Source organism: Mustela nigripes, chromosome 1, assembly GCF_022355385.1.
Source record: "Mustela nigripes isolate SB6536 chromosome 1, MUSNIG.SB6536, whole genome shotgun sequence".
In the NCBI taxonomy this organism is placed as follows: domain Eukaryota; kingdom Metazoa; phylum Chordata; class Mammalia; order Carnivora; family Mustelidae; genus Mustela; species Mustela nigripes.
Window position 1 is genome coordinate 118,542,944 of NC_081557.1, and position 24,067 is coordinate 118,567,010.

The 24,067-nt window shown below is 39.5% G+C and overlaps 1 protein-coding gene and 1 pseudogene across 2 annotated transcripts in view; one reads left to right on the forward strand and one right to left on the reverse strand.

Annotated features, from left to right (window-relative positions):
• Positions 1-3,928: 3,928 nt before the first annotated feature.
• LOC132023590 (myocilin-like) lies at positions 3,929-7,661 on the reverse strand (annotated as a pseudogene).
• PINX1 (PIN2 (TERF1) interacting telomerase inhibitor 1) overlaps positions 7,653-24,067 on the forward strand; it is an 85,159-nt gene continuing 68,744 nt past the window's right edge. Inside the window, exons 1-4 of one of the 2 annotated variants that reach the window (XM_059372236.1) lie at positions 7,653-7,868; positions 13,732-13,841; positions 15,791-15,883; positions 17,636-17,714. In XM_059372236.1, coding sequence (XP_059228219.1) covers positions 13,809-13,841; positions 15,791-15,883; positions 17,636-17,714 — 205 coding nt within the window. In that variant the 5' untranslated portion in view covers positions 7,653-7,868; positions 13,732-13,808. The remainder of the gene's footprint in view (positions 7,869-13,731; positions 13,842-15,790; positions 15,884-17,635; positions 17,715-24,067) is intronic. The other variant, XM_059372227.1, reaches the window with a different exon arrangement.

The window sequence follows — 24,067 nt, forward strand, 5'->3', positions numbered from 1 at the left end:
CCACTGCTATTTAACATAGTACTAGAAGTCCTAGCCTCAGCCACCAGACAACAAAAGGAAATTAAAGGTATCCAAATCAGCAAAGAAGAAGTCAAACTATCACCCTTTGCAGATGATATGTTACTTTATGTGGAAAACCCAAAAGACTCCATTCCAAATCTCTTAGAATTTGTATGAGCATTCAGTAAAAATCAATGCACAGAAATCAGCTGCATTTCTCTACACCAATTATTATTAAGGACTCAATCCCATTTACAATTGCACCCAAAACCATGAGATACCTAGGATTAAACCTAACCAAAGAGGCAAAGAATCTGTACCTAGAAAACTATAAAGTATTCATGAAAGAAATTGAGGAAGACACAAAGAAATGGAAAAATATTCTATGCTCATGGATTGGAAGAACAAATATTGTTAAAATGTCTATGCTACCTAAAGCAATCTACATGTTTAATGCAATCCTTATCAAAATACAATTCTTTTTTTTTCCAAAGAAATGGAACAAATAATCCTAAAATCTATATGGAACCAGGAAAGACCTCAAATAGCCAGAGGAATGTTGAAAAAGAAAGCCAAAGTTGGTGGCATCACAATTCCAGACTTCAAGCTCTATTACAAAGTTGTAATCATCAAGACAGTATGGTACTGGCAAAAAAGCCCAGACATATAGATCAATGGAACAGAATAGAGAACCCAGAAATATACCCTCAATTCTATGGTCACCTAATCTTCGACAAGGCAGGAAAGAATGTCCAATGGAACAAAGACAGTCTCTTCAACAAATGATGTTGGGAAAATTGGACAACCACATACAGAAAAATGAAATTGTACCATTTCTTTACACCACACACAAGAACAGACTCAAAATGGATGAAAGACCTCAATGTGCGAAAGGAATCCCTCAAAATCCTTGAGGAGAACACAGGCAGCAACCTCTTCGACCTCAACTGCAGCAACTTCTTCCTAGGAACATCGCCAAAGGCAAGGGAAGCAAGGGCAAAAATGAACTACTGGGACTTCATCAAGATCAAAAGCTTTTGCACAGCAAAGGAAACAGTTAACAAAACCAAAAGACGAATGACAGAATGGGAGAAGATATTTGCAAACCACATATTAGATAAAGGGCTAGTGTCCAAAATCTATAAAGAGCTTATCAAACTTAACACCCAAAGAACAAATAATCCAATCAAGAAATGGGCAGAGGACATGAACAGACATTTCTGCAAAGAAGACATCCAGATGGCCAACAGACACATGAAAAAGTGCTCCACATCACTGGGCATCAGGGAAATACAAATCAAAACCACAATGAGATACCACCTCACATAAGTTAGAATGGCTAAAATTAACAAGTCAGGAAATGACAGATGCTGTCGAGGATGTGGAGAAAGGGGAACCCTCCTACACTGTTGGTGGGAATGCAAGCTGGTGCAGCCACTCAGGAAAACAGCTTGGATGTTCCACAAAAATTTGAAAATAGAGTTACCCTATGACCCAACAATTTCACTACTGGGTATTTACCCTAAAGGTACAAATGTACTGATCTGAAGGGGCATGTGTACCCAAATGTTTATAGAAGCAATGTCCACAGTGACTGAACTATGGAAAGAACCTAGGTGTCCAACAACAGATGAATGGATAAAGAAGAATTGGTATATATATACAATGGAATACTATGCATCCATCAAAAGAAATGAATCTCGCCATTTGCAACGATGTGGATGGAACTAGAGGGTATTATGCTGAGTGAAATAAGTCAATCAGAGAAAGACAATTATCATATAATCTCCTTGATATGAAGAATTTGAAAGGCAATGTGGGGGGCTTGGGGGATGGGAAAAGAAAAAATGAAAAAAGATGGGATTGGGAGGGAGATAAACCATGAGACTCTTAATCTCACAAAAAAAACTGAGGGTTGCTGGGGGTAGGGGGGTAGGGAAATAGTGGTTGGGTTTATGGACATTGGGGAGGGTATGTGCTATGGTGAGTGCTGTGAAGTGTGTAAACCTGGCAATTCACAGACCTGTACCCCTGGGGCTAATAATACATTATATGTTAACAAAAAATTTAAAAGAATTTTTAAATGTCATTGTGTTTCTATGGTTTGTTTGTCCTCACTACTTAGTATTCTGTTGTAGGAATGTGCCAATTTAATTATCCATTTTCCAGGTGCTGATCACTAATAATAATAATAATTATTATTATTAATTATAATTAATAGTTAATAGATAATAATTAACTATTATGAATAAAGTCTCAATGAACATTCTTGTACAAGTGTTTTTGTGAAAATATGCTTTCATTTCTTTTCATTTCATTTCTCTTGAGTAAATACAAAGGGGTGGAAATGCTGGGTCATAGGGTAGGTTTATTTTACTTCTATTCTAAATGCTTAGAAAATAAACAATAAAAAGAACAGCTGCCAGGAGTCAGTGTGACTTTTACTTCTCTTTCACCAGGGAGAGATAATTATAAGCATGTTCTGTAGAAATTTCTTCTTTCATTGAAACATCTCTCCCTCTACTACCCTTTCTTTCCTTTCAAAGTGGAATCATCACAAACTATAAAACAAAGTTTAACAAAGTTAAAATTTAAAAAATGTACTTTATACACCTATCTCTACTACCTTGCTGCTTCTTTCTACTTCCTAGCTCAAACTGCCAAGAGGAAGACTGACCAGTTCAGCTGGTCACCATCATCCTCTAAATGCCACTATTTCAGTTATAGAAATTTTGAGATCATTCTTGACAAATTTCTCTCTCTCAACTCCAAAATATCCAGGTTATAGTCAATTCTCATCAACCTTACCTTCTAAAAAGTCTTTTGAATCCAACAACTCATCATCACTTTGACAACCCCCTTCATTTTTCACCTTAACTACAATTGCCTGATAATTGAACTCTCTATAAACAAACACCTTTCTCCCTTCAGTTTGTTCTGTCCCTACAATAGCTCTAGGGACCTTTTAGAGACTACAGTGTGTGTTACTCCCCTACTTAAAAATTCTTAAATGGTTTCCCATAGCTCTTAAGACAAAGACCCAAATCCTTATTATGACCTACAAGGTCTTCTAAGAACTGGCCTTTACTCAATTCTTGGGCCTTTCCCTTGCTCTGCATTCAGCCATATCAAGTCCTGGAAGAGGCTATGTTTTAATTTACTTCTCACTTCCTTTTTTCCAAAGAGGATGGTATATAAGATCACTTTATTTAACAGGGCAAAGTTTATGTAATAGACCCTGGACATACATGACACATTAGAAGCCAACTAGACATATGTTCATTATCAGCCAGAGAGTTGATCCTCTTCTAGAAGTGCTGTTTTTCATTGTGGGTTATGGTAACCAGGCAACATGCAGGGGATGGCCCTGGATGCCACATGGGACAAGCTGTTTTGCCCAAACTCTTATCCCCCAAACATACCCTCTTTACCAGTGAGGGCCTTTTATAAAAAGCCTTGTGGTTTTCATGAAGAGACTCCTGTGCATTATAGATTTGCCCAGCAACACCGCAAAATTTGAACTATTTTGGGTGGCTCAGTTGGTTAGGTGACTGCCTTCAGCTCGGGTCATGGTTCCAGGGTCCTGGGATCAGGCCCCATGTTGGGTTCCCTGCTCCTCGGGGGGGCCTGCTTTTCCCTCTCCCTTTGCCTGCCACTCCTCCTGCTTGTGCGCTCTCTCTCAATCTGTCAAACAAACAAACAAACAAAAAGTTGAAAGAAGAAAAGAATATCTATGGTAAAACTCTCTAAATCCCCCAAACAGCTATTTCCACACAGTCAGATATGGTGATAACAGACATCGATTGTTCTGGATTAATAATGAAAGTTTAAAAAGCAGACGAAAGCAGTATGGGCTCTGGCTGGCTGGCTCTCCCCTCAGGAGCCCTAAGCATTACCTGCTGTTGCCCTTCCAGATATGGTAGGCTTTTCACATCTTGGAATGCTTGATGTCATAGGTGACCATGTTGAAGTTGTCCCAAGCGAAGAGCTTCTTCTCCAGTGGCTTGTAGTCAATGAGGCTGCTGTATGGTTCATCAGTAAGATGGGGAGAGCCTTGCTGTGCCTCATGCCTATGCCAAAGGCAAAGCTGGCGTCAGGTGATGAGTAGCTGCTGACGGTGTACATGTGGTCACAGATGATGAAGACATTGGCCACTGACTGCTTACAGATGTTAGTCTCCAGGTTTGTTCAAGTTCCAGACTCTCTGGGTTCAGTTTGGAGAGGACAGTGGAGACTTTGGCCTCCTGTGTGCTGTACAATTCTCACTTCCATAAGGAAGCTTTCTTGAATTTTCCTAAGTTAAATCCCCTCTTATATTGTCCTAGCCTCATGTCTCTCTCTCTCTCCAGCATTTATCTCAGATCTCATTTTATATTTATGTATGTGGTTATTTGATTAATGTCTGTCTTCTGTGCAAATTCAATGAGGATAGGGGTCATGCTGTTTTGTTCCCCTTTGTAACTCCAGCAGTGGACACAATGTCTGAAACAATAAGTATCTATTGCAGTAACCATTCTAACCTCTATTTCCTTTAGAATTATAACAGCACTTTATTGAGTACTGTATTGAGTGCTTTCTATGTGCCACAAGCCATTTTAAGTACTTGACATATATCATCTCATTGTTCCTCTTCATAAAGAGGAAGGAGACAGTAAAGTAATCTGACCAAAATACACAGTAGATTACCAAAGCTAGTAAGTGACAGAGTTAAGATTTGAACCTAGGAAGTCTGGCTTCAAAATCTCAGCTCCTTAATGTTATATTTTATATTTTATTCCTATTAATGCTCATATCACTTATCTTTTTCAGATTAATTTTATGTCTTTCAGACCTGGAAATAATCTCAGTGATCATTCTTTTTTCATGATTGGACCAGTGATATCAAAAGAGGTGAATGACTTGCCCAAGATCACACTGCAAGCTGGTAGCAGAATTTAGACTCCCCCCTCCTTGCTTCCCCCCTCCCTGCACTGTACTAGCCTGGTGCCTGTTAGGAATGAGCTAAGTTTAACCAGCAAGATTCAGTTCTATATCTTTTATAGATAAAAATTTTAGTGATGGGGCACCAGGGTGGCTCAGTGGGTTAGGCCTCTGCCTTTGGCTCAGGTCATGATCTCAGGGTCCTGGGATAGAGCCCCCATTGGGCTTTTTGCTCAGCGGGAAGCCTGCTTCCCCCCTCCCCCTCTGCCTGCTTCCCTGCCTACTTGTGATCTCTCTCTCTCTCTTTCTCTGTCAAATAAATAAAATAAAATAAAAACTTTAAAAAATATTTAAAAATTTTTAGTGATATATCTGACATATAGGGTAAAGATGTAGTACAACGTATGAGAATTCTTTTTTGCATTTGTAGAGAATGTGTAATGAGCTTTTCTAATTGTGTGTGTGCAGTGGCGGGGCCAGGGGAGGAGGACTGATTGTGATTTGCCAGAGCTAAAGAAAAGAAGTAGCAATCATCTGTCTCTGATCTTGGTCTTTGCTTGACTGAAGGCAGGGAACTAAGTCAAAACCAAGTACCTCTTAGGTTCAGGTCTTTAGAGTATACTGAAAGCATTTGTCAGCCTTACCTAAAGGTGTTCTTTATAAAGGACTTTTCTTGAACAGAAGAAAAAAGTGTATTTTAACCACAGTGTACTTTACTTTTGGTTGTTTGATGGCCTGCTGCACAAAGTCAAGTCTGTGGATCATCAGCACCCACATCCTTGGAAGCTTATTAGAAATGCAGAATTACTGGTCCCATCCTAGACCTGATGAACCCGAAACTACATCTTAGTAAAATCTTAAGATGATTCACATGCACATTAAAGGTTGAGAAGCACTGCTCTGAGAGGGTCTGCCAAGAAAGAGACTGAAGAATAAAACTGAATGTCTTACATTGAATCACCTTATTTTTAAAAGAACAATATTCATTCCCAGCTGACAACTTAAAACATATAAATAGGATTCTATGTATTTTCCTAAAACCCAACACCTGACAGTAGCTTTTTTTTTTTCAATAGATAATCCTCACAGTTTTTTTTCGTAGGCACAAGAAATGCTGGAGTTGGAACAAACCTAGGACATCATTAGTCTATCCTGCACTCACCCAAATGCAGAATACCTTCTCTAGGATTATTTTGCAGCCTCTAACTGAACATTTCCAGGAAAGGGAGCTCACCAAATCATAAAGCACAACCAATCCTTGCCATTCACTGCCGCACTTGACAATCTTAGTTTAGTTTTGACCGTTTATCACCTGGAACATGGCAACAGTGTTACAAACTTGTCTCAATCTTTCTGACCATCCAAAAGACAAAATGGTCTTCCTACAATCACATACCAACAAATGTGGTGCTTGAAAATTTTTACTTTCTTTTCAATTCACTATTTTCCACACTCATGTAACTATCTTTTATTTTCTCTGGCCTCATCAAACAGATCAACTAATTATCCAAAGATCTGGATGACCCTGCCTTTCTAAGTCCAACTTAGAGTCCAACTCCCTACCTTCATCTTGTTTTCTGTGGCACAACTTATGGGCTCCCTGACTTAGGTATAAATATTCCATTAATTTTTCCTCTCCTCAATTCCCCCAGCTCCTGGGTATTCACCAATAGCAGTAACTACTGCTTTTGTTTCAACAAGCAGTAACAATTTCTTTTGTTTCTTTTTTTCTGATTTTTTATGAAACTAGAGAAGTTAACTTTGCTTGCCTGACTCCTTATTAAAGGGCAAATTCATGTAGAACAGGAATCTAGTCCTTCATACAGCTTTTTGTGGTACCTGGCTGCTCTCTTTATGTTCTACTTATGAGGGGAAAGACTTCTATCTATACTATCACCTGAAGTTTGCTGGAGAGTCACATGTACAAGAAGATGTCCTTTCTAAGATTCTCATCACCAGAATTTAATTAGAACTCCCCTGGAGACTGAGACACTTCCGTTAAAATTCACAAATGGCTATAGAGCCCCTGCCATACTCAAATTATTTTGCTAGGTGTTGGTATGGATAGAGAGATGATTACGACAAAGGCAAAGTTCCAGAATGCACGATATAAGAGAAGAAACAAAACAACTTAGTCTTGTTGAAGACATCATGTTAGAGACAAAATTTTTGCCACATTTTGTTATCTTCTTAACTTGGGATCCCACAGATAGATAGGTAGATATATAGCTACTTGACCTATTTGTCTCTCTCACAGGGCAGAGGTAGGACATTAAGAAAGGTAGGACACCACAGTGCAAGGTCTTCCCCTCCAGGAGAGTTTGTCAAACTCCTCATACACACCGTTTTAAAACGCTGACAGCCCTAAAGGCTGTTGTTTACATATCTCTTTCCCGGAGACTGTGAGCTAACAGAGGGTAGAGTTCCTGTTTTATTTCCCGAAACCATGCTTGACATTTAGTAATCAATACTGAGACTGATACAGGTAACCCCACTGAGCGCTTGCCCTGTGGCACCCACTCTCAGAAAGGGTTTAAGTATGGCCAATCATTTAGTACAGGAACTTGCTCAAGCGAATGAACCCATACCCTTCTGTCCACCGGCTTTAGATTTGGAGACCTCCGACCTCTTCCCCACGGCGTCCGCGCTCCCTCCCTTCCCAGAACTCCTTCGCCCCGCCCCTAGAACGTTCGCGTCCCGCCCACTCGCCCCCACGTGGTCCAGAGCCGGTCGCACGTCATTGACGTCACCAGCACGCGCCCTGGCCGCTCCTGTCCACCTGGTTTGCGAGTCCGGTGGTTTTAACTTTGCCGGGAGCTGGCAGCTCGGTAGCCGCTGGCAGGTCGATAGCCGCCACCGCTCAGGTCCGGACGCTCGAGGCGCCCCAGGTTCTCGACATGTCGATGCTGGCTGAGCGTGAGTGGAGGGCGCGAGGGTGAAGGTTCCAGGTGACCCGCCCGGCGGGACCGAGTGGCGCGGGGTGCGGGTCGCCGGCGCGTCGCGGAGGGGGGGCCGCGGGGGATGCCGGGGAACGGGGAAGCCGCGTTAGGCTCGCCCTGCCTGCCGCGGAGATACCCAGCCCAGCCTTTCCCGGAAGTTAGCTACCCGTTTACTAGTGAAAGAGGCTGCGAGTGTCCACGTGGGACTCTTGTCCTTACGCTCAGATCTGGGCCCGCGCGCGGTGGTTCGAGTGGGAGCCAGGACGCGGACCGGGCAAACCCTGAGCTGTCCCTTCAACTTCGTCGGGCTTTGGCCTCTTCTGGTTAAAAAGAGGCGGTTGGGCCACAGAATCTCCTCAGGCAGTGAAATTCCGTTCTCGAAGATGTATTGAACCCGGAGAAAGAAAAGCAAGGGGTTTAGAAGCATCAAACACAAGAAATTAGCCTTTGTTAGGGGATGCAGGACTAATGAGTGATTCTAAGTAAGACGGGCGGTTTGGACTTAGTTGGCATTGTTAACATTCTTGCATGACAGATGTGTTGGCTGCAGCGCCGCATCCTACTTCAGTTTGCCTTTGACTTTTATCTTCACTTTGTGAAGCTCCTTCATTCCCTCTCTTCAGAGGCAGACTTCTGAGCGGTATCTGTAGCTAAGGGTGCCTGCCACCAGATGGCAGTCGTGCTTTGGGCATGAAAAGTGTGTAGTGTGCAATGAACAGGAGCAGCTGGCTTTAACAGACCGACAGCAGCCACACGAGTATTCTGTGAAATAAATGCTGTCCGCATCCTCTTATCTAAGCAGGTGGGAGAATGGGAGCACACAACGTAAGGGAGAAGGCACCGTTCCAATTTTACAGGGCTAAAATCCAGGTTTAGAGGAAAATAATTTGCCCTGAGTGGTTGAGCTAGAAAGTGACAAATTCAATGTAGTTATCTCTGTGTCTTTACCTTTTTGTCACTGAGCCAGCAGTTTCCTATTGTTTTTGAAGAATATGTTTTAGACTGACTGGGCTCTGTTTCTTCATTTGTGGAACTTGGGCTGCTAGGATCTCTTCTGATTTATTTTCTGTGATATATGCTTAATTCAGCATGCACATTAGCCCTGGCTCTGCTATTCATTTATGTCTCTTTCCATGATCAGTTTCTGCAGAGCTATTAAAAAACTTATTTTATTATCTTCATTACTAGGTTGTCTTAAAAAAATCAATGAGATGGCAAACATGAAAACATTTCAGAGTATGAAATGCTTGTTATACAGATGTGAAATGCTGTTTGTAGACATCAGTAATTCAAATTGCAAGATTTCAAGGAATATTTCAGTTCTCTCCCCACCGTGACTCCAAATTTTCAAATCTTTGCCATAATAATATATTTTGTTATCTTTTAAAATAACATGCTAAGTTTATGCCTTTGGCATCCCTTGTGATGGATTTTTAGGACTGGTGTTCTTATTTTATTTTTTAAATAGATTTGTTTATTTATTTTAGGGAGGAGAGAGGGAGAGAACCTCAAGCATACTACCTACTGAGTGCAGAGCACTTGGGACCCTGAGATCATGACCTGAGCCAGAACCAAGAGTCAGATGCTGAACCAACTAAGCTTCCCAGGCACCCCAGAACTGGTGTTCTTATTTTAGAAGTAAGAAAATAGGGGCACCTGGGTGACTCAGTGGGTTAAATCTCTGCCTTCTGCTCAGGTCATGATCTTAGGTCCTGGGATGGAGTCCCGCATCGGGCTTTCTGCTCCGCAGGGAGCCTGCTTTTTCCTCCTCTCTCTCTCTCTCTCTCTCTGCCTGCCTCTCTGCCTACTTGTGATCTCTGTCAAATAAATAAATAAAATATTTTTTTAAAAAGAAGTAAGAAAATAGGAGTAAAGAAAAGACCTAGTCTCATATTTTCAATCCCTTGCAATTATTTTTTTCTGATAGTTTATAAAATTGGAGTGATTCTTTAGGTATAGTTTTGTTTTCTCCCTCACTTAACATTAGTGAAAATTTTCAATTCATTAGGCATGCTGTTTCCTCTGTTTTCCATTGCCATATGGACTATACTTTGTTTTCTTTTCTTTTTGCCATAGGCACTTATCCTGTTTTTAAAATCTAGAAGTTTTTTTTTGTTTCTCAGAAATATTTTTATTTAATGTTTTTGTAATTATCAAGTGTTATTTTCTTGGGTCTCCCTTATGCAAGACAAGAAATCTAGATTACATAAACCTCCCCTGTGTAAGACAAGAATTTAATTTGTTGATCTCACTTCCCAGGCGTTACATCATCTGGAGTTTCAGACCTGGATTTTTATCAAGTTATTACTTTTTTCATAGATTCTTTCTTTCTTAAGACCAATTTTTGGTACTTCCAATCATCATATTTGTAGTCAAGTCACACTATGATTAATGGATTTTAATGTTCATGTTATTAAGATTTAATATTGCAGTTTCCTTAATTTTGAATATATTCTTGAATTTTTTTAAAAAACAATATATGGTACATGGATGGTATATTTTGAGCTCTTGAATATCTTGAAGTGTCCTTTGAAAAAGAAAAAAAAGATAAAACTTCTGTCCCATTACTCTTGGAACTCAATACACCTTTCAGAGTAAGCTGAATCCTCACATAAGCCAGGTGGTATTAGGCATGGAGTGATTGGAAAGTCAAATCTGTTACAGATGTTGTATGGAGAGTTGTTTATTGGGGCTACTGCAAGAGCATCCTGATGGAACCATCTATAGTTAGATCTTTAAATAAGAGGAGTCCTTGCTAGAGGATAGTTAAACACATCATCCCAAGTAGTGATCTGCAGATTCAGGGTATTCTACTCTTACACTACTGTTCCATATAGTGTCAGGCATCCCCAAGACCATCCCAGATTTAGTGATTTGCTCAAATTCAAGATACAGGACTCAGCAGAAAGTTGTACTCAGCCATGATGAAGATTTATTACAGTTAAAGGATACAGAATGAAATCAGCAAATGGAAAAGATATCTGGAGCTAAGTCGAAGGGAAACCAGACACAAGCTTCCAGAGTTCCCTTTCAGTGTGGTTACACAGGACATGCTTAATTGCCCCAGTACAAGTTGTGGCAGCACTTGTATAGTGTTGCAAACCAAGGAAGTTAGGGACTGGTGTCATGTTTACTGGGGGCTGGTCATGTAGGCAGGCTCTGCTTGGCATGTGCCAAATTCCAGACTCCCAGAAGGAAAGCCAGGTATTTAGTATAAGCCATATTGTTTGTATAAACAGGCATAGTGAATCCTTCCTCAATTCTGAGAATGCCAGGAACCCTCCTGAAACCCAAGTTCCCAGCCAAGATGCCAACTTTGTAAGCAAGCCTTTCAAAGGATAGCAGTGAGGCCTGCTATGTTCTGTTTTGCACACAGGGTTAGCAAAGCTGACTTCTAAGCACAGAGTAACTGTGTAATAAGAATAACAAAGCACATGTAAATCTTGATCCAGTCTGAACAGACCAGTGACAGTCTTTTTTCCTTGCCAGGATTTCCCAAACCTGGAAACTTCTACAGCACTAGAGCTAGAGAGTGTTTCAGGGAAGTAAGGTTCTGATCAAATAAATTTGGGAAACATGGCATGCCTGCTTTGCCCTGGGAGGAGCTACACATCTGCATATTAAACATTCTGGGAAAGTCTATAATATGGAACACTGTTAAATTTTGTTTCACCCATTTTTGCCCTTTTTTATTTTAATGGGACCTCCCCCCTTTAACATCCTCATTGGGGAAACCCTGTCCTACTCCATTGTTTGAGGATACCTGACATTTCTGCAAGGAAAAGAAACTGACCTTGGGGATCTTTTGTATAAGGCCTCTAGTCTGCTGTATACACATATGTAACATAAACTGTTGTAGTTCTTATTGCAAAGAGTGGCCTTATTCTTTCTCAAAAATGTCCCCTTCATATAAGCCCTATTCCGAACCCCCTGGCAAGCACTGAATAGAGGCATGAGTTATGACGCACACACCAGTAAACAGCCTCACAGAACACTGGTTAATGAAGCTCATTATCTGGCATGTTGTTTATTAGTAGAGGCAATAGTTTGCAACCTCTGAACAAGCTCTCAAGGTCCGTTGTAGGAGGATGTAGGGTAATCGAGCTTCTAAGACTCCAAACTCATCTAAAGGGGGTTGCTGCACATGGCAGTCTGCCATTCTTAAAGAAAGAAGGGATGGAGTAAGGGAAAAAGGAAGGAAGGAACAAAAAGATGGACTAAGTTACAGGCTCTTGTTGATAGTGAGATTCTGTACTTTGGTTGCTGCCATAGGTGAATAATAATGACATTTGACCTGCAAATTTCTCACTTGGCCACAATATACTCTGGGGGTTCGTGTTCTTGTTTTGTGAACTTTTGAGGTTCTCTATCTCTGCAGTAATTTTCCTTACAGTGATGGGGTGATTAAGCATCTGCCTTTGGCTCAGGTCATTATCCCGGAATGCCGCCTCTGCCCTCTCTTGTGTGCGCACAGGAGTACGCTCACTTGCTCTCTCTCGCTCTCTCAAATAAATAAATAAAATCTTAAAGAAAAGACCTACAGTGATAAATTTGAGTTCCTAACACTGTTATTGATATGCATTAAAAAATTCTTAATATGAAGAGATTCAAAGCAGTTCCCTTAATTGTATTCCTTCCTTCCTTTCTTCCTTTCCTCATTTCTTTTTTCCTTTCTTTCTTCAAATTTACTCATACATTCATTCACATGTTTCCTGAACACTTGCTATGGGTGCAGTGTTTTCTACTTCTTGCAATGAAACATAAAAAAGAATCACACAAATATGAGCCATAAGGAAATGATGGTCTAATAGAAAACATCAGGAAAAAAAAAAAGAAAAAAGATAACATCAGAGATGGATGTAAATGGCTGCAATACAGAAGAATGTAAGTTAAATGCCAGAAAAGCAGATAACTTATACTGGAAGTTCAGAGAAGGGGTCATGTGGCTTTAGGGTATTTGAATGACAAAGGATCTATAGTATTATGTAGTATATATGATATACTGTATACAATATTTATATAGTATAGGATCTAAGAGTATCTATAGATCATGTGTGTGAAGGGTACAGTTGACCTCCCCAAGATCATTATGACTGTGGATTAAGAGTATAAGCTTTGGGGACACCTGGGTGGCTCAGTGGGTTAAAGCCTCTGCCTTCGGCTCAGGTCATGATCCCAGGGTTCTGGGATTGAGCCCCTCGTTGGGCTCTCTGCTCTGTGGGGGAGCCTGCTTCCTCCTCTCTCTGCCTGCCTCTCTGCCTACTTGTGATCTGCCAAATAAATAAATAAAAATCTTAAAAACAATAAAAGTATAAGCTTTGACATCAGTTGAACCTTGGTTTGTATAGAGGCTCTGAATTTTGCTTGGGGCCATTAGGCACATTTCTTTCTCTAAGCTTCAGATTTCCTCATCTGAAAAATGGAGATCAGAATACCCATCCTCACTGGGTTACTGTGCAAATGAAGTATAATGCATGGAGAGCATTTGGTCCGTGCTGTACACCAAGGAAAGCTGGAGTGGTGGCTGCTCCTGGTGTCAATGCCCATGAAGACAGGTGCTTTCAGCTGCTGCCTTTATCTGAGTCTGGGAGGCCAGGTGATGGCATATCATGTATTTCTGTTTGTCATGTATGGAGGGAATATTGTTATTCTTAGGCCAGTTTGTATATTGAGAATATACAGTTATTGGGAAAACCAGGGTAAGTGGTCTAATCTGATATTTCATCTGCTGAATCCAATATCTGTATCTAATAAAACATATCATTTGTCACATTTTTTGCAAGCATGTGTGTATGTAATAGGTTTTGTGAGTATTTGTGTTGTATTTTCCAGTTGTGAAAGGTAAACTGATGAGATACTTTGCCATTTCCAGGTCGGCGGAAGCAGAAGTGGTCTGTGGATCCAAGAAACACTGCATGGAGCAATGATGATTCTAAGTTTGGCCAGAGGATGCTAGAGAAGATGGGGTGGTCTAAAGGAAAGGTACAGTGGAAAAGAACAAAACAAACTGGAGCCATGCAAAAAGGCCAATCAGGAGGATGCATCTTTCTTTGAAGACTGGGAGAAATTTATGTTTTAGATGAATAACTGATTTTGGAGAAATAACTAAATTGTAATGATAAAGTTAGAATTGAACACAGATGTCAGTTTTCTTTATCGCTTAAACTGCCGTGTTAGCATCTTTCAGAAATTGCACCTTTTAATTAGCTGCACTTAGAATCATACTTAAATCCATCAGGATTTTATATTGCTTAGAGTAATACTTTATTTCCCTTTATAGCTTAGAATACACATTTTTTCATTTTCCTTACACTCCATTTATTCCCAACTGTAATAGGTTTCTACTGATATCTTTGTTTTTAAATGGTTCTCGCAGAGGTCTTTAATGACCTTTAATGACAAATCCAGTGGGTCCTTTTTTGTTCTCACATTATTTAGTCCCTTAGCAGCATTTGGCTGTTGACTATTGTAATTGTATAGTAATACAATTCTATATTGTATTGTATAGTAATTGACTATTCTTGAAATACTTTTGTCTTGGCTTCCACATACTACCCTCCTCTCTCTTTTTTCCTTCTCCCTCACTGGCCACTCCTAAATGTGTTGCTGCTCTTCCTCTTCCAGGCTTTGGAGCTTTGGAGCTCCTCAAGGTTCAGCCCCAGGCTTTTTCTGTACTCTGCTCAGGTGAGCTCTTTCATTCCAGAACATGCTTGGGAGTTGTCTAAATTCTGAATGCTTTTCTACGTCTGGTCCAGAAATGTCCTCTGAACTTCACATTTGTAAATTTACCAGCCTGCTTGACATTTCCACTTGAGTGTCTCAAGTTCATCTTTTTTTGATAAAATTCTTGATCCACCCCACCGCCCTGCTCGCCCTAGTCTTCTCCTTCTCAGGTCTTCTCCATTTTTGCAAATGGGCATGCTTAGTTCCTCTACCTCTTTCATTTCTCACCTCCCTAGTCATTACTCTTCTCACCCTGGGACTCTGTCCTAAGCCACAGACCGTGGTCATCTCTTTCCCTGATCACTGTGGCAGCCTCATAGCTGCTTCCCTCCCCTCCCTCTTTTCTACCTCTGGGCCATTTGCCAAACAACAACCACAATACCTTCTAAAGTACAGAAATTAGATTGTGGCATTCCCTTGCATAGAAGTTCAGTGGTTTCCCATTGTTTTAAAAATTAAATCCAAATTCCTAGCATAATTTCCAAGGTCCTGTGAGGTTTATCTTCTTCTATTATCTTACTTTCTCTTAATCCACTTACCTGGAATGGTGCTGGTTACCTTTTAGTTTCTTAGTATACCAACTTCTCTGGGACCTTAGATGAGTGTTAATTAATGCAGGGGACTTGGTATCTCCTCTTCCTACTTTCTCAGTGTTGTTTTATAAAATTATTTAATGGAGAGAACCATAGATTTGCAGTATCTCTAATGGGCTTCCTTTGGTTTGGTGGTAGTACTCTGATTTTGAGCATCATGAAAAGACCTATTCTTCGTAGTGGTGGAGTGGGTGTCAGTTTGAAGGAGTATTCATTATTGTGAATGTATTGGTATTACAGACATACTTTGTAAGAATCCATTAGACTATGTCCTTTTTGAGGGTAAGGATATTGCCTCACTCCTGGATATTTATTAATCAAATGGGTGATAAAGGAGGAAAGATGCGATTTGTCTTGATACTTGATAAGAATGCTAACATTCGGGCGCCTGGGTGGCTCAGTGGGTTAAGCCGCTGCCTTCGGCTCAGGTCATGATCTCAGGGTCCTGGGATCGAGTCCCGCATCGGGCTCTCTGCTCAGCAGGGAGCCTGCTTCCTCCTCTCTCCCTCTCTGCCTGCCTCTCTGCCTACTTGTGATCTCTCTCTGTCAAATAAATAAATAAAATCTTTAAAAAAAAAAAAAAGAATGCTAACATTCTTCTGTTGATCTCCACAGGGTTTAGGGGCTCAGGAGCAAGGAGCTACAGATCATATTAAAGTTCAAGTTAAAAATAACCACCTGGGACTTGGAGCTACAATCAATAATGAAGTGAGCAACAGTGTATCTACTGGGGGTTTTCCTTGCATGATTTGCTTTTTTTAAATAAATATAAACATTTTAATCCAATCAAATTGTTCAGTGTTCAACTATTCAAGTGTGTATCTTTCATGCTGTGGTTAACTAAAGAGCCCATAACTAAGCTGTCTCTTCATCATGTCAGTGCCTTCACCTTGGCCTTACTGTCCTTATGGGATTCTTTACTTGCTTATGTATAAGAGATCCAAATTAGCTTTATTGTTAAACTTTAAAAAAAATGTACTTTTTTTAGAATATTTATAATTCTGTACGCATTTTAGTATAGAAGAGCATTTTCAGCTTTACCTTTGTTCCGACATTTGCTTACATTATTAAAAGGCAGTGGTGTTTGGTTTCAGAAAGAAGCTAAAAGTTTTCTCGGCAAGAAAGTGGTGACCTTTTTATGTCCAGTTGTTGATTTCTGACTGCTGGTATTCAGTGGCTGAATTTATTCACATTTCCCCTTAAATACCAGTAGCTTTGGAAAAAATAACACCATAATTAAAAATTAATGGCCCATCATGTTTTTCATTTTCAGTATTACTGTTTACCTTAGAAAGTGTCTAAGCTGAAAGCTTTGTTCTTAAATTTTTACGGCTAACAGAATCTGATAGAAAATCAGGAGAACTGCTTTAGGTAAACCAAATTATTTTTATTCAATATACTGAGTAATAGACCCGAGGTAGTAATCTTGTTGAGTGATAGACTAGAGTAGCTAACATTTTCTGGACTAATAGCTAAAATTGTAAACCACTAAACAAAGAGTTTATATGAGGTTGGTTTTTGAAGGTAATTTTTGAGAGATAGATGTATGGATAGACTTAATTTTTTAGGAATTTGCCAAGTAAACTTAATTTATTATGCCTTAACCCTTAGCATTCTTAAAAAGTATGTGTGAGGCAATTCTTAAACTGATGCCTTGCTTCCCATTGGTTCAGATTGTTTTGAAGAGGCCCATTCTCTTTTAAAGTCCAGTTGTTTTTGTTAGCATGAACGTATTAGCACCACCTTACGAGGTGCTGACTGATCCAGGGAACTTGAGAGTCTTTCCTACTCCTTTCCTCAGGGTTGTTTTGTAAAATTGGGTTTGATGCGAGCAAATAGAATTGGGCAAGATATTTTAAGTGCAGATGATCCAAGAAGAGAGCCCTGAAGTCTGTCACTGCTTTTTTCCTTTGACCTATGCCCATAGTGAGAGAAAAATAAACATTTTATTTTGCTTTATTTTAATGCTTAGCACAGAGGTTGCCTGTTGATAATTTGATTATAAGTGGGCTGTTGATTAGCTATCCATATTTGAAATCAGGAGTTAAGCTTCCAAGAAGCCCATTTTTTTAAAAAGATTTTGAATTTTGAATTTTTTAAAATATTTATTTGAGAGAGAGGGAGAGAAAAAGTCTCAAGCAGACTCCCCACTGAGTGGGGAGCACTTCATGGGGCTCAGTTTCACAACCCTGAATCATACATGATCTGAGCTGAAATCAAGAGTTGGATTCTTAACCAGCTGAGCCACCCGGATGCCCCAAAGTCTGTTTTTCATATTAATATAACTAAATTACATTTCAAATTTATATTGTTTCTTCATTCAAATTTATAACATAATATTTTGATGAAACTTTTAAATTTCACATTAACAACCAGATTTCCTTGATTCCAAAATATATTTTTATCTCAACTGGTATATGTAAACTACAGTCTTGCCTTTGATTTTTCGGATATTTTCAGGATAACTGGATTGCTCATCAGGATGATTTTAACCAGCTTCTGGCTGAGCTGAACACTTGCCATGGGCAGGAAATAACAGGTAGGAAAAATCTTTGCTTTGTTATCCATTCGATCTATGGAAAACATAATGTCTTAATTTAAAACATTTTTATTAACTTTTTTTACTGTAAGCATAATATATCTGAAAATTAATTGAAGCTATTATAAATAGTTATTTCTGTATGCATTTTAATGGTGCTTTCACCATTTTTTTCCCCGTAGAAGTTTGAGAATGACAAGATAAATCCATTCAGTTTACAGTCAAGTGATCTTTCCAGGGATCCTTGTGTGTGACTAAAAACTTATTTTGTTGTTGTTGTTGTTATTGTTGTTTTTCATTTGTTTTATTTTCTTTTTATTTTCTTTATTTATCTATTTTTTCACCATAGCACATACCCTCCCCAATGTCCATTACCAGCCACCCCATCCCTCCTACCCACCTCCACTCTAGCAACCAAAAACTTGTTTTTAAAATACAAAACAAGAAAAAAAAAAATACAAAGCAATAAACACCAAGTGGGACCACAAACCAGCAGCTGGCAAAGGCTTAATAGAAAAACCTCTTTTGAATTGAGTCTACCTCGTGAAATTTATTGTATTTTGAATATATGTCAGAAATTCAAAATGCTCAGGTATATAGTAAAATTTGTTACAATGGCTCAGTACTAGAAATTGTATATCCAAGGCCTGGGAACTGGAAATGAAACAATTGAATATTGGACATTCCATATTAAATTAACAGAAAGAAAATGCTGTTGAGGGGAAGGGCATAGATGGTATAGTCCTCAAACTTATAGGCCTTTGGTCGAATTTTAGAGTTTAAGGGACTGTTTTCGTCACATGGCTCTTTGGAAGGCAAGGATGTAACTTCAGTTAATTGTGCTGGATATTCATTGAAGAAATCTAGACTGTTAGCTCTTCTGCAAGCAGATTTTTAAAAATAGTGGTAAAATATACATAACATAAAATTAACTATCTTGACCATTTTTTAAGTGCACAGATCAGTAACATTAAGTACATTACACTGTTGTGCAACCACCACACCATCCATCCATAAAACCCTTCATCTTATATGAAACTTTCCCCCATTGAATGCTAACTCCCTTTTCTTCTGTCTCAAGCCATTGAGAGACTTTTGGTCTCTTGGTTTGACTACTCTTTGTACCTCATATAAGTGGAATCACAGAGTATCTGTACTTTTATGTCTGGATTATTTTCCTTAATATAATGTTGTCAAGGTTCATCCATGTTTAAGGCTCAGTAGTGTTTCATTGTATGTATAGACTACATTTGATTATCATTCATCCTTCAGTGGACACTTAGGTTGTACTTCTTGAGCATTGTGAATAATGCTGCTATGAACATGAATGTATGAATGTCTCTTCAAGTCCCTGCTTTCAGTTCTTTTGGGTGTATATCTAGAAGTGGGACTGCTGAATCTCATGGTAGTGAGATTCTATGTTTAAGTTTTTGAGGAACTGCCATAGTATTTTCTGTAATGGCTACACCATTTTAACATTCACAGCAACAGTGCACAAGGCTTCCAGTTTTTCCATATTCTTGCCAGCACTTGTTTTTCTGGGTTTTTGATTTCGTGTGGTTTGCTTTTGTTTTGTTTTTTTGTTTTGTTTTGTTTTGTTTTTTGATAGCAGACATCCTGATGGGTGTGAGGCGATACCTCATTATGCTTTTGATTTGCATTTCCCTAGTGACTAGTTATGTTCAACATCCTTTCATATACTTGATTGCTGTTTCTATGTCTTTGGAAAGATGTCTTCAATTCCTTTGCCCCTTTTTGAATTGGGTTTTTTGTTGTTGTTGTTGTTGAGTTGTATTCTGCAAACATTTTTATAAGGAATTTCTTTCTGTTCCCTATGCATAATATTTGGCTTGTAGTAAACTGTCAAAAGATATTTGTTAATTGAAGGAGGAAGAACTTTGTGGAATAAAATTAAAAATTAGCCAAGTTCAGCAAACTTTGTTGAGCTGTGTTCTGGATCCTAAGTTAGACATGAGGATATGTAACTATGTGGGACAATCCCTGCTTAGGGGGTAGCTAGCAGGATATGCTGATAATTGGTAAAATTATAGTGTGATTCCAACTCTGCAAAGATTTATTGCAATGCTGCTTGTGTGACCTTGAGTAAACTACTGAACATCTCTGTCTCTTCATTCTTGGTGGAGGGGAAATAATACTACCATCCTCAGAAGGTGATTGTAAGAATTAAATATATTGCTATAACTAAAGTACTTTGAACACTGCCTAACGTATGGTAGGTACTTAATGAGTATTAGCTGCTATAATCTTTATTATTGTTGTTATTTGTAGAGCTAGAACTCCAAACTAGAATATTTCCTCTGATTATTTATAGTAATTAGAATATAGTGTCACCAAGAAAGAATGATACTTATAGGTGGATGGATTTGGGCTTGATACTTAGGCTATTTCTAGTTGTCATTAATGAAATCAAAGGCAATAGTGTGGTTTCTCCCTAGGTAAAAAAAATAGAACGCTCTTAAGATAATAAACATTATAAATAGCTGTACTTGTTGGCAGTAAGATAAAAATAAAACTTGAGATCCTTATACAACTGATGGATCATCTTCAGTTATTATAAAGTAAAAAAAAGGAAGATGAAAAACCATATGTGTGGCATGCCTTTGTAGAAAAATATAGAGAGGAAATGCATGTGTGTGGGTTGGGTATATATCAGTGGCTTTCATCTGGGGGTGATTTTGGCAATGTCTGGAGTCATTTTTGGTTGTCACAAAAAACAAAAAATGAGGGGCAGGGTGCTTCTGGCATCTAGTATAGATAGAGGCCAGCAACGCTGTTTAATATTCTATAGTGCACAGGGATGGCCCCCGATGACAAAGATTTATTTGGCCCCAAATATCAGTGGTGCTGAAGTTGATATGCATAGAATATCTCCCAAATATCAATTTTATATACATAAAATATCTGCAGAAAAATACCGAAGAAACTGGTAAGAGTAGTTCCCTCTAGGGAGGGAGCTGAATGACTGGGGAAGAGAAGATGTCAGGAAGGCTTCGCTTTTATTGTAGTTCTTTTGTACCTTCATGACTGTACTGCATGTGTTATGTCCTACTAAAAAATTGTTTAAAACTAATTTTAAAACGGTTTCTGGAGCCCATTTACTTCCCTTACCGCCACTTCCTGATGCTTCTGCTCTCCTTTGCCACAAAACTCTGATTTTCTATACAATTGATTTCAGTTCTCCTAGTCTCTCTTTTTAAAATCTTATAACATGCTTGAGCAAGTCTCAGATTGTCTGCTTAGTTGCTCTGCTTCTCTTTTGCCTCTTCTAGAGTTGCTGCTTCACAGGGGTGGGGGGCGGGGGGGGCCCAAACATCAGACTCACTTCTCTGGATTTCCTTGTCCTTAATTGGTACTATAATTGTCCACTTTGCTCTACTGTAATGTCTTTGAGCCATCCCCCCGCCCACCCAATATTTTGTTGTAGTTTTCTTGGTAAGAGAGATTGTTGAAATGAGCCACTTCACCATTACTAGAAGAAGCAGTCTGCCTAGAATATTAAAATAAACTTCATTGAAGTATAATTTATATATAATACAATGTACCCATTTTTGAGGGTGCAGTTCCATGAGTTTTGACCAATGTATATACCTTTGTAATTGTAATAACCTTGTAAAGAAATGTTCTTCATTACAAAGAATTATCTTGGGTCCCTTCCCAGTCAGCACCCTGCTCCTCCCCACACCCCACCCTCCCACTTCATTCTCTGGCCACAGACAATGGCTGATCTCTCCATAGAGATTAGGCTTGTTTTTCTCAGCACGATTCTGAGATTTATTCATGTTGCGTTTATCAGTAAGTAGTTCATTTCATTCCTGGATAGTATGCCATTGTATGAGTATGCTGTAATTTGTTTATGCATTCACCTAGTGATAGATACTTGGGTTTCCAGTTTTTGCTTACTGTACCAAAGGTTCCTATGAACATTTGTGTATACATCTTTGTGTGGCCATATGTTTTCATTTTAGTAAGACCCCCACGTGCTGGGTGAGCTCCCCTCCCCACCTTATGACATGTCCAGTAATTGCCTCTTGATAGAAAGCTGGGGCAGCCCTAGAGCTCACATCTTTTGTTGCCTATCTGTCAAGGATGACATTCCTGTGCTGCCTGTTGTCCAGTGTATGATGAATTGTTGCATATCTTTTGTTTTCCCATTGTTCATAGTAGAGGGGCATGACCCATAGCACTTACCCTTTCGTGGGCAGAAGACAGTGAATCTTCCTCCTGTCTCTTCTAAACCCACTTTAGTCAGACTTTGCCTTTCTGCTCCACAGAAACTGCCTTGCCAAAGTCACCAGTGATTTCCATGTTCCTAAATCCAGTGGGCATTTTTAAATCCTCATCTTACTTCATGTGTGGCACAGATGTTCACTCCTCCTTGAATCACTTGTTTCCTGTGGCTTCCCAGACTCCATCATCTCCTGGTTTTCTTCCCACTTCACTGGCCACTCCTCTTTAATCTTTATTGGGATTCTCTTATCCCAGCTTTATCATGTCTGGTGTCCTGCGGCCTCTCTCATCTTTTAGCTACACCAATTCCTTATTACATCATGGCTGGATATAACAAACGATGGCTGGGATGCTGGTTACAATTGCCAGATTTCTCACCTCTCTCCTAAACTCCAGACTTACAATGAACCCCCAACTCAGTATTTTCATTTGGGGTGTCATCAACTATCAATTTCTCAAACTTAACATACTCAAACTCAAGTTCTGACTGCTTCCCCACCTGTCAAACCATTTACCCACTGTCTTCGCCATTTCAGTTGATGTCAGTTCTTTCCTTGTAGCTGTTGAAGCCAAATACTTGTGTCCACTAGGAAATGTTGGTTCTACCTTCAGAATATATCCGGACCCTTTCTGCTTCATGTCACCTGTGCTGTGACTAGTATGGCCTCAGCAACTATTATTTCTTGTTTAGATTATTTGTAACAGCCTCTAAAGCTGGTTTTCTCAGCCATAGCACTACTGATGTTTTGGGCTAGGTAATTATTTGCTGTGAGGCATGTCTGATACATTTTAGAATGATAGCAGCATTCCTGACCTCTACCTGCTAAATGCCCCTAGAACCTTCTGTTATCCCCCCTCCCCATTTATGGCAACCAGAAGTACCTGCAGACGTTGCCAGATGTCCCCTTAGCAAAATGCCCTTGGTGGGGAGGTACTGCCCTCAATTGCTCTTTCTCCTTCAGCATAACAGACAGACTGATTCTTTCAAAGTGTAAGTCTGTGCTGCTCATGCTCAGACCACAACCACCACCAGCACCTCCTTGCCCTTCTGGCCTCCTTTTCATTCAGAATAAAAGCCAAAGTCCTTTCAGTGGTCTTGTACCCTTATGTTATGGACCTTTTTCCCTTTCTGATCTCATCTCTTGCTACTCCCCTTCTTACCCATTCATCTTAGCCACTGACTCCTGTGCTGGCTTATAAATATATCAAGCATCCTCCTGCCTTAGGATTTTGCACTAGTTTCTCCGTCTCTAGAACACTGTTCCCCCAGTTAGCATTTATGCATTTTCTCAGCCAGGTTCATATTTCCTGCCAGTTGAAAATTACATCCTGTTTCTCAGTGCCATTTTTGGAAGTCAGCAGGAAATTGGTAAGGTATAGCAGTATAAAGGTATTATTTAGAAATATGAAAGAAATAAAACCCAAAAGAACCAGCTAAGGTTCTAAGGAGGGAACTGGGGCAAGGACTTGATGTGTGTGTAAGTGTGTGTGTTTTAACAGCTTTGTTGAGATATAATTCACACGCCATATAATTTACCCATTTATCATGTACAATTCAATGACTTTTAGTATATTCACAGGATTTTCACCAGAACCAGTTTTAAAACATTTCATCACCTCTGAAAGAAACTCTACCTAGTGGCAGTCATCCCCATGAACCCTGCAACCACTGTAGACAACTGCTGATTTAATTTCTGTCTCTCAAGATTGCCTATTCTGGATATCTCATATAAATGGAATTCCACAACATATGGTCTTTTGTTCTCATTTCCTTAACTTAGCATGTTTTCAGGGTTCATCCTTGTGGTAGCACATGTCAGTACTCCATTCCTTTTTTTGCCAAATGATACTCCATTTTATAAATATACCATGATTTATCCATTCATTAGTTGAATGCCATTCATGAGCATTTGGGTTGTTTCCACTTTTTTGTCTGTTATAAATAATGCAGCTATGAACACTGTCAATGTTAGTGTGGACTGTGGCCTTTATTTTCATTTCTCTGGGGTATATTTGTAGAGTGGATTTGTTGGGTGAGTTGGTTACTGCATGTTTAACTTGGGGAGAGAGAGAAGCAGGCTCCCTGCTCAGGGAGCCTGATGTGG